At 35.6% G+C, this 12,872-nt stretch overlaps 2 protein-coding genes across 4 annotated transcripts; both read left to right on the top strand.

Moving 5' to 3' along the window:
• Positions 1-5,864: 5,864 nt before the first annotated feature.
• Positions 5,865-9,472, top strand: LOC109168485 (heat shock 70 kDa protein, mitochondrial-like). Of its 3 annotated transcripts, none has more exons than XM_019317522.1 (6): positions 5,865-6,068; positions 6,936-7,012; positions 7,107-7,185; positions 7,271-7,837; positions 7,929-8,549; positions 8,636-9,472. In XM_019317522.1, exons 1-6 carry the CDS (start codon positions 5,994-5,996, stop codon positions 9,239-9,241), a joined length of 2,025 nt encoding a protein of 674 aa, XP_019173067.1. In that variant the 5' UTR covers positions 5,865-5,993; the 3' UTR covers positions 9,242-9,472. The 3 variants fall into 3 exon arrangements, with proteins under 3 accessions (XP_019173067.1, XP_019173059.1, XP_019173074.1); XM_019317514.1 differs by having other exon boundaries at positions 6,927-7,012; XM_019317529.1 differs by lacking the exon at positions 5,865-6,068 and adding an exon at positions 6,608-6,841.
• A 625-nt stretch (positions 9,473-10,097) lies between these two features.
• Positions 10,098-12,618, top strand: LOC109168516 (succinate dehydrogenase subunit 3-1, mitochondrial-like). Its single transcript, XM_019317562.1, has 5 exons — positions 10,098-10,247; positions 11,175-11,251; positions 11,339-11,417; positions 11,612-11,689; positions 11,824-12,618. Exons 1-5 carry the CDS (start codon positions 10,173-10,175, stop codon positions 12,190-12,192), a joined length of 678 nt encoding a protein of 225 aa, XP_019173107.1. The 5' UTR covers positions 10,098-10,172; the 3' UTR covers positions 12,193-12,618.
• The last annotated feature ends 254 nt before the right edge of the window (positions 12,619-12,872 follow it).

The raw sequence follows: 12,872 nt of genomic DNA, 5'->3' as shown, positions 1-12,872 counted from the left end.
ATAATAATTTTTTTAAAAAAAATATTTTGAAAATGGGTGACCTGCTAACAACTTGGAAAACCTACAAATAAGACTAATTGCATAAAATTGATTGGTTCAGGGATTTAATTATAGTTTTTTTAAGTTCAGTGGCTTAATTGCATTATTGTGTGCAGTTCGATGGCCTATTTGACCCTTATTCCTTCTTTTTTTTAACATCAAATAAATCATCGAATTAAGTGTTTGTGTAAATTAGACTATTGAATAAAAAAATTATGCAACTAAATCATTTAATTTTATAAATGTATGCAGATAATATTTTTAACAAGTTACTTTTTTACAGACTAGCTCGACTCAGGTATTAGAGGTTTCTCAGGAAAACGGCAACAATCCAATAGCGTCTTATTTGCCACCACCCTTTGGTGGCTCTAAAAATGGCGAAACGAGAGAATATTTAGACACAATCGTATTGGAGTCGGCCAAAAGTGTTTTCTGATTCATCACCATCTAGCCGAGATTATTAGGACTATATTATTCATATTATACTATGACTATATTATTCATATTAGACTAGGACTATACTATTCTTGTTAGACTATGATTCTATATAGTATCTATATATTCGCTCTCTATACTCTCAGACATCATTATTGAATACAACACTTTTACATACACTCTCATCTGGTATCAGCTTCTAGGTTTTCTCTCATGGAAGGTCTCGGTCTCCCTGATGAAGGCTCTGTTCGATCTTCTGAACGAACCGTTACCGAGACTTCCCCTATGCCCACCGGGAATAGCCTCTCATCGGCTCATCACTTTGTTTCCATTAAACTAACCTCCTGTAGAGTTCAATGCCTTGGTCCATAATCATACGTGGTGTCTTATTCCGTTTCAACCATGTATGAATGTTGTTGGTTGCAAGTGGGTTTTCAGAACCAAACGGAAGGCCAATGGTTCAATAGAACGTCATAAAGCAAGGTTGGTGGCCAAGAGTTTTAATCAGGTTGTTGGTGAGGACTTTTTTGAGACTTTTAGTCCTGTGGTTAGGCTCACTACGATACGCCTTCTCTTATCTTTAGTCGTATCTCGTGGGTGGACTATTCGCCAGTTAGATATTCACAACACTTTTTTAAATGGCGAGCTAGCTGAGACTGTTTACATGCGACAGCCACCTGGTTATGAGGATAGTCATTAATTGATCATGTGTGTTTACTTAAAAAATCTCTATATGGGCTCAAACAGGCTCCGCATGCATGGTTCACAAGGTTGCATGATTTTCTTGTCTCTGTGGGCTTCTCGCCTTCAAAGACGGATGTGTCTCTTTTTATCTATTCTCGTGATAATATTCGTCTTTATTTCTTGGTGTATGTTGATGACATTTTGATTATGGGTTCTGACTCAGATCGTGTTACTGCTCTTATTAATAAATTAGCACTTGAGTTTAAGGTTCGTGATATGGGTGTGCCTTCTTTCTTTTTGGGAATTGAAACTGTCACGTTATCTGGCGGTATGCTTTTATCACAACAACGGTACATGAAGGATATTCTCAAATTGTTGGCATGGTGTATTGCAAGCCAGTAGTCACGTCTGTCTCTTCTGCAAAAATCACTGACAAAGTTGTTGTTTCCTATGCCAATCCTATGCAATACAGGAGCCTTGCTGGTGCTCTCCAGTATCTTACGGTAACTCGTCCTGATTTATCTTATGCCGTTAATCTCTTGTGTCAACATATGCATGCTCCCACTATTACGGACTGGGCCTCTCTAAAAAAAGTCTCGCGGTATGTCAAGGGCACCCTAAATCTTGGTTGCGTATTTCTCGGTCTACATCTATGAATATTCACGCCTATTCTGACTCAGATTGGGCTGGTGATCCGAATGATCGCAAGTCTAATAGTGGCCTTGCTGTGTTCTTGGGCAGTAATCTTATATCTTGGGCTTGTCGGAAGCAACAGACTGTCGCACGTTCTTCAACTGAAGCAGAATACAAGGGAGTGAGGGACTAGCTGATGTATCTGCAGAGGTTACATGGCTTGTTTCCCTGTTACACGAAATCAGCATCCCTCCTGCGTCTCCTCCTCGACTATAGTGTGATAATTTGGGAGCTACTTACTTGTGTGCCAATCCAGTGTTTCATGCCCGCACGAAGCACGTTGAGATTGACTATCATTTTGTTCGCGATAAAGTAGCCAAAAAGGACTTAGAGGTGCACTTTATTTCAACCAAGGATCAACTGGCAGATATCTTCACAAAGTCTCTTTCGTCTCTTCGTTTTAATTCTCTCCGTGAAAAGCTCAATGTTTTGACTAGCCAACCTTGTGCTTGAGGGGGAGTATTAGGACTATATTACTCATATTAGACTAGGACTATATTATTCATATTAGACTATGACTATATTATTTGTGTTATAATAAGATTCTATATAGTGTATATATATATATATATATATATATATATATATATATATATATATATATATATATTCGCTCTCTATACTCTCAGACATCATTATTGAATACAACACTTTTACATACACTCTCAGAGATAAGCAGATCATAATGCTCGTTCGGAACAAACCGTGTTTCATGCGGTCAATAAGTCATCAAAGACTACAAACTGGAACCTCATCCGGTGGATCAAACCTCCAACTGACTGGATAAAAGTCAATGTTGATGGCAGTTATGATCCTATCTTTAGAAAAGCAAGTTGTGGCGGAGTCATTCACAACGAACACGGTGATTGGCTCAAAGGCTTCTCTTATGTTGTAGGTTCTTGCTCAGAGGAAATGGCGGAAGCCTGAGCGCTTCTAAAAGGAATCCAAGTTGCTAAATCATTGAGGAGGAACAACATCTGCTTGGAATACGATTCCAAAGTAATTGCAAATGCATTAACCCAAGACATAAGACGGGAAAGCATCCCTGGCAACATTTTAGACGCTTGCAGACGTGAGCTTATGAACATCGAGACCTGGCACCTTTCACTCGTTCCCAGAGATATCAACCAAGCCGCAGATCAGCTTGCTAAGATGTGTGCACGACATGGAGGCTTAACACTAATAATTCGGCCACCTAACGAGCTCCTTCAAATCTTAGATGATGATAAATTTGGCATACCTTTACTGCGCCAATTAGACGCGGTTAGCTTGTAAACTTGAGTGTACCCCTTTCCTCTGTTCAAAAAGAAGAAACAAGTTACTTAAAAAAAAAAAAACAAAGTACTTTTAAGTTAAGCAGGTAGAATGAATAACATGACATTTTATGTGGTAATTTTTAATATTTAAATCAAGATTTTTTTTTTAATCAAATAGGAAACGATAGCCTCAACATTATTGAAATAACAAGCTGTAAGTAATTAAAGTACTATCTCATTCATAACTATATATTTGCCTACATTGAACCTAACCTCATAAACCAACACCAAGTGAACTTGTTGATGACAACTAGCTTGGTGTTGACTGGTTAAACATTGTAAATTTTCTCCTTAAGAGTATATATGATGAGTTTTATTCTATTTAAATTCAATTTAATGGATTAGTCTGAGGAAAATTTACGATAAATGACATTTTAGTAAATCTTATTTGTTGATTTCTAAACAAGTTACTATATGTAGATATACTATCGAATACATGACTACGATTTTCTCACGCTATTATCGAAGCAAGTCACATATGACTATAAGATTGCATAATTAATGCTCATTTTGTTCCATTTTACATGTTATACTTACTATTCATTAGTTAAACCAACTACTTATTATTTGATTATTTTATTTAATTTTTTTAAGTATTTCAAAATTTGATTTTTTTTTTGGTGTGTTTAATAATATGTTCAGTGTAGATTCTAAGTATATAAATTTGATATATTAATACTAAATTTAACATTATGACATATTGAATTAAAAATAACTCCAGTCAAATCTTAGTAACTGAATTAGACACATATAATGAGATTGGTGAAATATTACATTTACTCAAGGACGGAGCAAGGGGGTGGCGGCTACCCCCCTCACCCCACTCTCATCCCATATATAAGCTTTGTATGTATAGATGTATATATAGTATAAGTTTTAGTATTAATATAAAAAACAGATAAATATTAATAAGAAGTGAGTTAGATTAGTTGGCAAAGCATATATGTGGTTATAATGAAGGTTATGGGTTTGAATCTTGGCATTAATACATTTTCACAGTTTGTTTTTTTTTTTTTTTTTTTTTTTTTTTTTCAACACAATCACGTTTTTAATAGTTTTTTTTTTTTAAATATTTAATACACACACATACACATATAACATTCTTTTATATTAAGGGATAAAGTACAAATAAGCCACTGAACTATTTGGGAAAAAGCAATTAAGCCATCGAACTCAAATAACCCCCAAATAAGCCATTGAACTCGGAAAAAAAGAGCAATTAACATTGTTAACAGGTTAACTCTAGGTTTTTGCTGACTGGATTGCCAAATGTTTATTTTATTTACAATTTTTTATTATTATAATCCACCTACATAGTAATATATTTTAAAGTAATTATAATCAACGTAGTTTTGTCTTGTCTAGATCTAATTTATTTATTTATTATTATTTTTTAAACAAAAGATCGAGTAAAAAAAAATAATAAATAAATAAATCAAATCTCGATAAGACAAAACTATTTTAATTATAATTACTATAAAATATAATACTATCCACGTGGATAATATTAATAAAAAAATAATAATAATAAACGTAAATAAAATAAACATTTGACAATTTAATCAACAAAAACCTGGAGTTAACCTGTAAAAAATGTTAATTGTTCTTTTTTTCAGGATTCAATGGCTTATTTGCTCTTTTTTTCCGAGTTCAATGGCTTATTTGAGGTTATTTGAGTTCGATGGCTTAATTGCTGTTTCCCAAATAGTTCAGTGACTTATTTGTACTTTATCCCTTATATTAATAATGAGATGTGTAATTTATAATGTGTTTTTTATTCAAATTATTTTATCAAATTAATTATGTTTCATATTTTGTTATGAATATTTTTATAAAGTTTTGATGAGTTTTATTTTTTGCTCATATCGAACAATATTTATACCTATATTTATTAGATTTTTTTTTATAAATTATCTCTTTTGTTTTAACGTTTCGCCTTCACCGAAAAAAAATTGCTAAATCTGTCCCTGCTTCTTCGCCCCCTCAACAGAATTCCTGGCTCCGTCCCTGCATTTACTATCACATTTTTTACTTCATATCACATATGAATCAAGGATTTTGTTCATTCCATTTTCTCTTATAATACAAATTAAAAAGAAATAATTGTTTCCGACTCCAATGATAAGATTGAGAATTTGATTTATGCCACGAATATTGAAAAGATGAATTTGCATTGAACTTATTATGCACATAAATGTATAAATTTGTGTTAAATTTTAACTTAATTTATTTTTTTTATGAGCTCGATGTAAACAATAAATTGGAAACCAATGTTAGAGCAACACTATTAGAGGGAAATGAAGAGTTATTTTACACCTTTTGAGGTTACAATGCCATGTTGGAGGAGAGAGATGTAAGAGAGAGCGAGGGTGGGGAGCTCTGCAAGGGAAGAGACATCAATGAGGAAAAAGCAATTGCTATGTTCATTTCGTGCCTTAGGCGCGCTGACATGTACATTAAATATACATTTTTTTAAAATCAATTTTGATTTTTTTGTTTTCTTTTTTCTCTCCTCTTTCATCTTCTCTTTTCTAATTATACTTACAAAAACTCTTCAAAAATTATAAAATAACTCTAACAGTGTGGATGCTCTTAGATTATTATTATTATATTTTTTTTAAAAAAAAGGAGGAAAAGAGGAAATTTTACTACCAAGTAGTCAAGTACACCTATCATTTCCATAGCCGCATACTCCGTTTTCTTGTTTCTTGCTCCATACTCCATCGACTTGTACTTATTTATATTTCCTCCATTTCTCTGTCACAGTACCTGCCCGCGCTGGCTGCCTAAAACCCTAAACCCTAACAGAATCTTCGACCGTATCCAATGGCCACCGCCGCGTTGCTCAGGTCTCTTCGCCGCCGCGACCTTGCTAGCTCTTCACTGTCTGCGTACAAAACGGTATGTCTTTCGTTTACTCTCTTATTTCTTCATTTCCACCGGATATCAGCTGTTTATTTCATTGATTGATTCAGGGATGTCTATTCTCGGTTTATGTTTATGTTAATAATATAATTGGTCTAAATACATCCTCTGAAATGGTTGGACAGGTTTTGAGCTTTATGTTTTGAATTTAGCTTCTTTGTTATGTTCATACATTTCTGTTTCTGAGATTCTGGAATAGATATATGAATCATATCATTCATGAAATCTGGTGCTAAACATTCATAAAAGTATCTATTCAAGCTCAAGCCACTAAGCAAGATCAATTTCTCCCAATAGAATTCAGGCTACTGATTTTTTAAACTTGGAACTATTACTTGTTAACATTATAAGCATATACCAATGAACTGAGCTCATTATAACTAGTCAATTTCTAGGTTTATGTTTGATTTATCCTAAAAGTATGCCTATCTGTTATTCTGTTAATTATGTTAGTTATGTCAGGGTGAGTTCTTTTTATTCATCTTTATGACTTATGAGGTCTATCTTTGTATACTTTCTTGTGGGGTTTTTAAAATGGGTAATGAAGTCCATACTTGAGCACTGTAAAAAGAGATTTCTGAAAGCTTGAATAGCAAAGCTGATTGATTATTCACGTTATTCATTATTGAGCTTGATCATGGTGGGGTTGATTTATGAACTAGTAGCTGACTTCTGTTTATTATGAGAGGATGACTTGCCCCAATTTAAAAACTGTTGCCGAGTCCTGACCCATATATTGATAGCATCCAGTTAGTCCATAGCCTCTTTAATTTTGATATGTTACTTGAAAGATTGTTTATGCCTGTTTTGGAGATGAATCTGTGTTCAACATGGCATGTGCAGTTCACTGCAAATTCCAACTCGCCATGGGCATCATCACTCAGTGCTCCTAGATGGACTGATCTGGCTAGACATTTTAGGTATCTTTGATAACTCATAATTTTAAGACTTATATTTAGTATGTTGTTTTCGTTATCATCTTTATTCACTTTTCACTGTCGTGCTGTCATGCAGCACAAGATCATCTGGACATCATATTATTGGTATTGATTTGGGTACAACTAACTCATGTGTTGCTGCCATGGAGGGAAAGGTATGATGGATTGTTCATTGGAATTAGTTAACTTGTTTTTCATTTATTTGAAACACTAAAATGTGCACTTTGTGTATTTATGCAGACTCCTAAAGTGATTGAAAATTCTGAAGGCTCTCGGACCACCCCTTCTGTGGTAGCTTTTAACCAGAAAGGAGAATTACTTGTTGGTACACCGGCCAAACGTCAGGCTGTCACAAATCCCACAAACACAGTCTTTGGGACCAAACGCCTGATTGGCAGGCGCTATGATGATCCCCAGACAGAAAAGGAAATGAAAATGGTTCCTTACAAAATTGTGAAGGCCCCTAATGGAGATGCTTGGGTTGAAGCAAATCAACAAAAATATTCTCCTAGTCAAATTGGAGCCTTTGTTCTGACAAAGATGAAGGAAACTGCTGAGGCTTACCTGGGGAAGCCTGTATCAGAAGCTGTGATCACTGTTCCAGCTTATTTTAATGATGCTCAGAGACAGGCAACTAAGGATGCTGGGCGAATTGCTGGCCTCAACGTATCAAGGATTATTAATGAGCCTACTGCTGCTGCACTTTCTTATGGCATGAATAATAAAGAAGGTCTTGTTGCAGTTTTTGATCTCGGTGGTGGAACTTTTGATGTTTCCATTTTGGAAATTTCAAATGGTGTTTTTGAGGTATGTGAAATTGTTTCAGGTTCTGAGTTGGTGGTATATGTTGAACCTTATGTTGAGTTGTAAGCACAGCTGATTGGTTATCTTCATGCAGGTAAAAGCAACTAATGGTGACACCTTTTTAGGAGGGGAGGACTTTGACAATGCTTTGTTGGATTTTTTGGTGAATGAGTTTAAAAGAACTGATAAAATTGATCTTACAAAGGACAAACTTGCCCTGCAGAGGCTTCGTGAGGCAGCAGAGAAAGCTAAGATAGAGCTTTCATCAACCGCTCAAACTGAAATTAATTTGCCATTTATCACTGCTGATGCATCTGGAGCAAAGCATCTAAATATCACATTAACTAGGTCGAAATTTGAGGCTCTTGTGAACAATTTGATTGAGAGGACAAGGAATCCTTGCAAGAACTGTTTGAAGGACGCAGGAATATCTACCAATGAGGTGGATGAGGTCCTCCTTGTTGGTGGCATGACCCGTGTTCCGAAGGTGCAAGAGGTGGTTGCTCAGATCTTTGGCAAGAGCCCAAGCAAAGGGGTGAATCCCGACGAGGCAGTGGCAATGGGGGCTGCACTCCAAGGTGGTATTCTAGGCGGTGAAGTGACAGATTTGCTTCTTCTGGATGTCACTCCCTTGTCCCTTGGTATCGAGACACTGGGAGGTATCTTCACTAGATTGATTACTCGGAATACTACCATTCCTACCAAGAAAAGCCAGGTAAGGTCATTCGTTTTGGTCTTTGATTACTTTTTGGTAAGATTTGTACAATCTGCTAGAATTACCTGTGTGCTTCTTAATGTCAGGTGTTCTCCACAGCTGCTGACAACCAAACTCAGGTTGGCATTAAAGTACTGCAAGGCGAACGCCAGATGGCATCCGACAATAAACTCCTAGGCGAATTTGATCTCGTGGGGATTCCTCCCTCACCAAGAGGCATGCCCCAAATAGAAGTTACATTTGACATTGATGCCAACGGTATCGTCACAGTCTCGGCTAAGGATAAGGCCACCAACAAAGAGCAGCAGATAACTATCAAGTCATCTGGTGGCCTTTCAGAATCCGACATTGAGAGAATGGTGCAGGAAGCTGAGCTGCATGCCCAGAAAGATCAAGAAAAGAAGGCTTTAATTGACATCAAGAACAATGCAGACACTACTATTTACAGTATAGAGAAGAGTGTAGCTGAATATAAAGACAAAGTTCCCAAGGAAGTTACTTCCGAAATCGAATCAGCTGTGTCGGACCTGAGAAACGCCATGGCCGGAGATAACGTTGATGATATCAAATCGAAGATTGATGCAGCAAACAAAGCTGTTTCTAAGATTGGTCAGCACATGTCTGGTGGTGGTGGTTCTTCTGAAGGCAGTGAGCAGCCCCCTGAGGCCGAGTATGAAGAAGTCAAGAAGTAGATACATACCAGAACAGTTTTGCATACGGAAAGCAATTTTTATTACAGAGTTTGATCTATTCTTGTTACTCTTTGTTTTGTCAATTCTTGCATTATAATTTTTGTAGCAGTATTGCCATTTTCCCTTTCCATCTTTATTATACATTTATACTAGACTATAAGTATCAATAACTTACATATAAGTTATAAATAAATACGGATTGGAGCAGTATATGATCTTATTTGACAATTAGCTATTAGTGATTAGCAGATCATGTTAGGTTAGTCTGAGAGGGCTGGAGAGAAGAGAAAGCGGTAAAAATCGCTCAGATTCGGTCACTGAGAAGTTAGACGAATTTTAAGTAACAGGATCCTTTGAGATTTTTTCGCGGTATATCCCTTCCAAAACTTTGAATAAAGATGGGCTAAGGATTTTCCTGTCAAAGTGCAAGATGACTTATTCGAGTAAAAATTGATATGATTCAACCTCAAACTCAAATTGATATGATTCAACTTCACACTCATTTAAATATATCGGGTAACAGTTCGGATGAACCACTATGTCTTTGATTAATTTGATCAAATGTTCGTTTTTTTTTTTTTTAATTTTTTATCAGTCAAGATGTACTCTTTACAGTTTTGTTAGAATATTGCATAAAAATAAGGTGGAACACAAAAGGGATTGATAATGTAAATGGTATGGGTTGAGTAATAATTCCCATCCTTGAGTCAAAATGAATAAAATAAGAAAAAATGGGCTAAAGTACAAATAAAATGAGAGTACTACCTTTTTTTTTTTTTTTTGAAAATAAATGAGAGTACTACCTATTTAGCCATTTTAATGACAATATATTTAACATAAAAGCATCTACTTAATCCCGAAAGTTAAATACGGAGGAAAAATTAGCAACACCACTCCACATACCTCACGGGAGCAAACGCAGACTTCTCAAATGGCGACTTCCGCCGTGCTCAGATCCCTCCGCCGCCGCGATCTGGCTTCCTCTTCCCTCTCTGCCTACAAAACTGTATGCTCTTCATACATATATATAGTTTGTTTTTGGCTTTATACTCTTTGATGTTATAGATTTTAATCCTTGGTCATTCGTATGATGTTGGAATGGTGTCTTCTGACGATTTCTTATCTAGAAATGGATCATTTGATTCTCTGTTCAATGCTGAGGTGTTTTCCATCTTTATCTGCTTGGTTTATCTTACGATTTTGCCGTATGTAATTGCTGCGAAATTTAGGGTTTTCTTCATATTGATATTTGATCTGGTTTTATTGTTCGACGCTAAGACATGATTTTCCGTATGCCTTTATGCGAGGAAAAAATTACTTAATTGTACTTCTGGAGGGTGAAGAACCTGTTAAATTTTGCTTTCACGTTTCATTGAACGTGTTATTTTTATAACCATCATTATTGTATTTGCCATCGGTGTCATCTATTCCCAGGGAGTCATTCTAGATTTCTAGGATAGTAATAGACTAAATAGACAACTAAAAAGCTCAAACGCAAGCCTTTCTTTTATAATCACAATCATCTAGCTCTCCAATCTAGTTTTACAAAAGAAAAAATGGCTTACTGTGAATGGTACCTAGGTAAGCGGACATCAACAACAATGATTATGCATTCGATTTGATGATCCTTGATTTATAGTATGGTGAAATAGAGATTTGGAGGAGTATCTTAGAATTAAGATGATTGATCATTTAGAAATGTAATCTGTAAGCTCCTTGTTTTGCTTGATGACAACCTAAACTCCCGAACGTACCAGTGCCATGAAAATAAATGAGGAATTTATTCCTTTTAAGATCACTGCTCTACTTTCACTATGTTGCCAAAGCATCTGTTAATTGTGTCAATTTCTTTCAGTCTCTCATTTTGATATGTAACATGAATAATTTATTTTAATTTGTTGAGCTGAATTTATATTCAACATTCAATGTGCAGTTCACTGCCAATACCAATTCATCATTGGCATCATCAGTTACTGGTACTAGATGGGCTGGTATTGCTAGGCAATTTAGGTATCTTTAACTAAACACTTATGAATTTCCTTTGTTTTCATTCCCCTGTGTTTATATGTCATCCATAATGTTTTCATATTGATGCAGTTCAAAAGCCAGTGGAAATGAAGCTGCTGGTATTGACTTGAGTACTGTGAACTCCCATAGCTCTGATAAGGAGAACAAGGTAAGATGAGTTTTTCCTTTTGGGATCAATTCTTTTTATTTTTAGTTTTACTTTTTTTATTGCTTACAATGCTTGTGTGTGTGTGTGTGTGTGTGTGTGTGTTTTTTTTTTTTTTTTGGTTTGTGCTGTACTGCCCTTGTAGATATCTCTTATGTGAACACTTTCTATTGTTAAATTTTTTTGAAATATCTTAGGTCACCCCATCTGTGGCTGCTGCTTACCAGAAAGGATTATTTGTTGGTATGCCAGCCAAACATCGCGAGTTTCAACGGGTAAGGGTAGTCATGCTTTGGAGAACATCAGTATTATTTGATCCTGATGACTTTTTCCTTCATTTTCTTCTGATCTGGAGAAATGACTCCCTGTGTGGAATCTAATTGCACTTTTCTTAATAACATCATTTCAGGCTTTCTCTACAATCGCATCTGACAACCTAACTGATGAAGGGAAAAAGGTCCTTCGCCCATTATCACCTCATCTTCCTGTTTATACGCCCCAGACTACTTCAACTTCTTCTATTCTGCATAGAATCTCTGGAGCTTACCTAGCCGGTGTTGCTTTTGGCTTTCATATTCTTTATCTGAAATTAGGTTCAGTTTGCCTCAGCTACAGTGATTTCTACCAGTTCTTCTACTATACATCAAAGCTCAGCCAACTTTCTCTCGAGGTAGCTGCAGTAGCTATGGCCTATCATGTGATAAATGGGGTTCGTCATTTAGTGGCAGATTTTTCAGGATACCTCTTTCCTAAAATCGGAAGAAAGAAATTGAAATGAATGTAAAATGTCCCATCGGTTCTCTCCTAGCAAAGTGAAGGAGTTTAATCTGGAATAAATAAAATGCCAGACCCTGTGCACAAGGCTTCCCGCAGCATGCAGGAATGAGATAAATATTTAGGATTTTCCCTTCAGAAAGATCAGGTTTCTACTTCATGTTCTGCTATCCTGTTTCCCGCATTTTGTACTTAAACCCAGAAGCTTGGTGGTTCTTGGTTGTTCTGAACCTGGGTGTGCATCTTGTGAAATTTCCAGTAGAAATGACTGGTGACTTTTTGTGAACTAATGTTTTTTAGTGCATGAATAAATATTGTGATTTACATTTTATAGTCACTATGCTTTGTGATTTGCATTTCTGTGGGCATTTAGACTGCAACATATAACCCATACTTTATTGCAATTTTTTGATATCTGAGTTTGTTTTAAGCATATTTGAATTGAATTTTGACGTATTCCCTACCAGGCTTTGATAGTAATTAGTAAGTTAGTAACCTTTGATGAGTGTCTGAGTCTCTATTGGCAATTTGATCGTGACATTGACAAATGTGCTTTGATAGTAACGTTTGAGTGTCTCTATTGGCAATTTGATAATGTCATCGTGTCATTGGCATTTTTTTTTTTTTTTTTTTTTTTTTTTGTGACGAAAAAAATCACAATCACTGTTTGAATATGTGCATTAA

Source organism: Ipomoea nil, unplaced genomic scaffold (assembly GCF_001879475.1).
Source record: "Ipomoea nil cultivar Tokyo-kokei standard unplaced genomic scaffold, Asagao_1.1 scaffold0317, whole genome shotgun sequence".
Lineage (NCBI taxonomy): Eukaryota > Viridiplantae > Streptophyta > Magnoliopsida > Solanales > Convolvulaceae > Ipomoea > Ipomoea nil.
The sequence above is the reverse complement of the archived record's forward strand: the minus strand, read 5'-3'. Positions and strand labels throughout refer to the sequence as shown.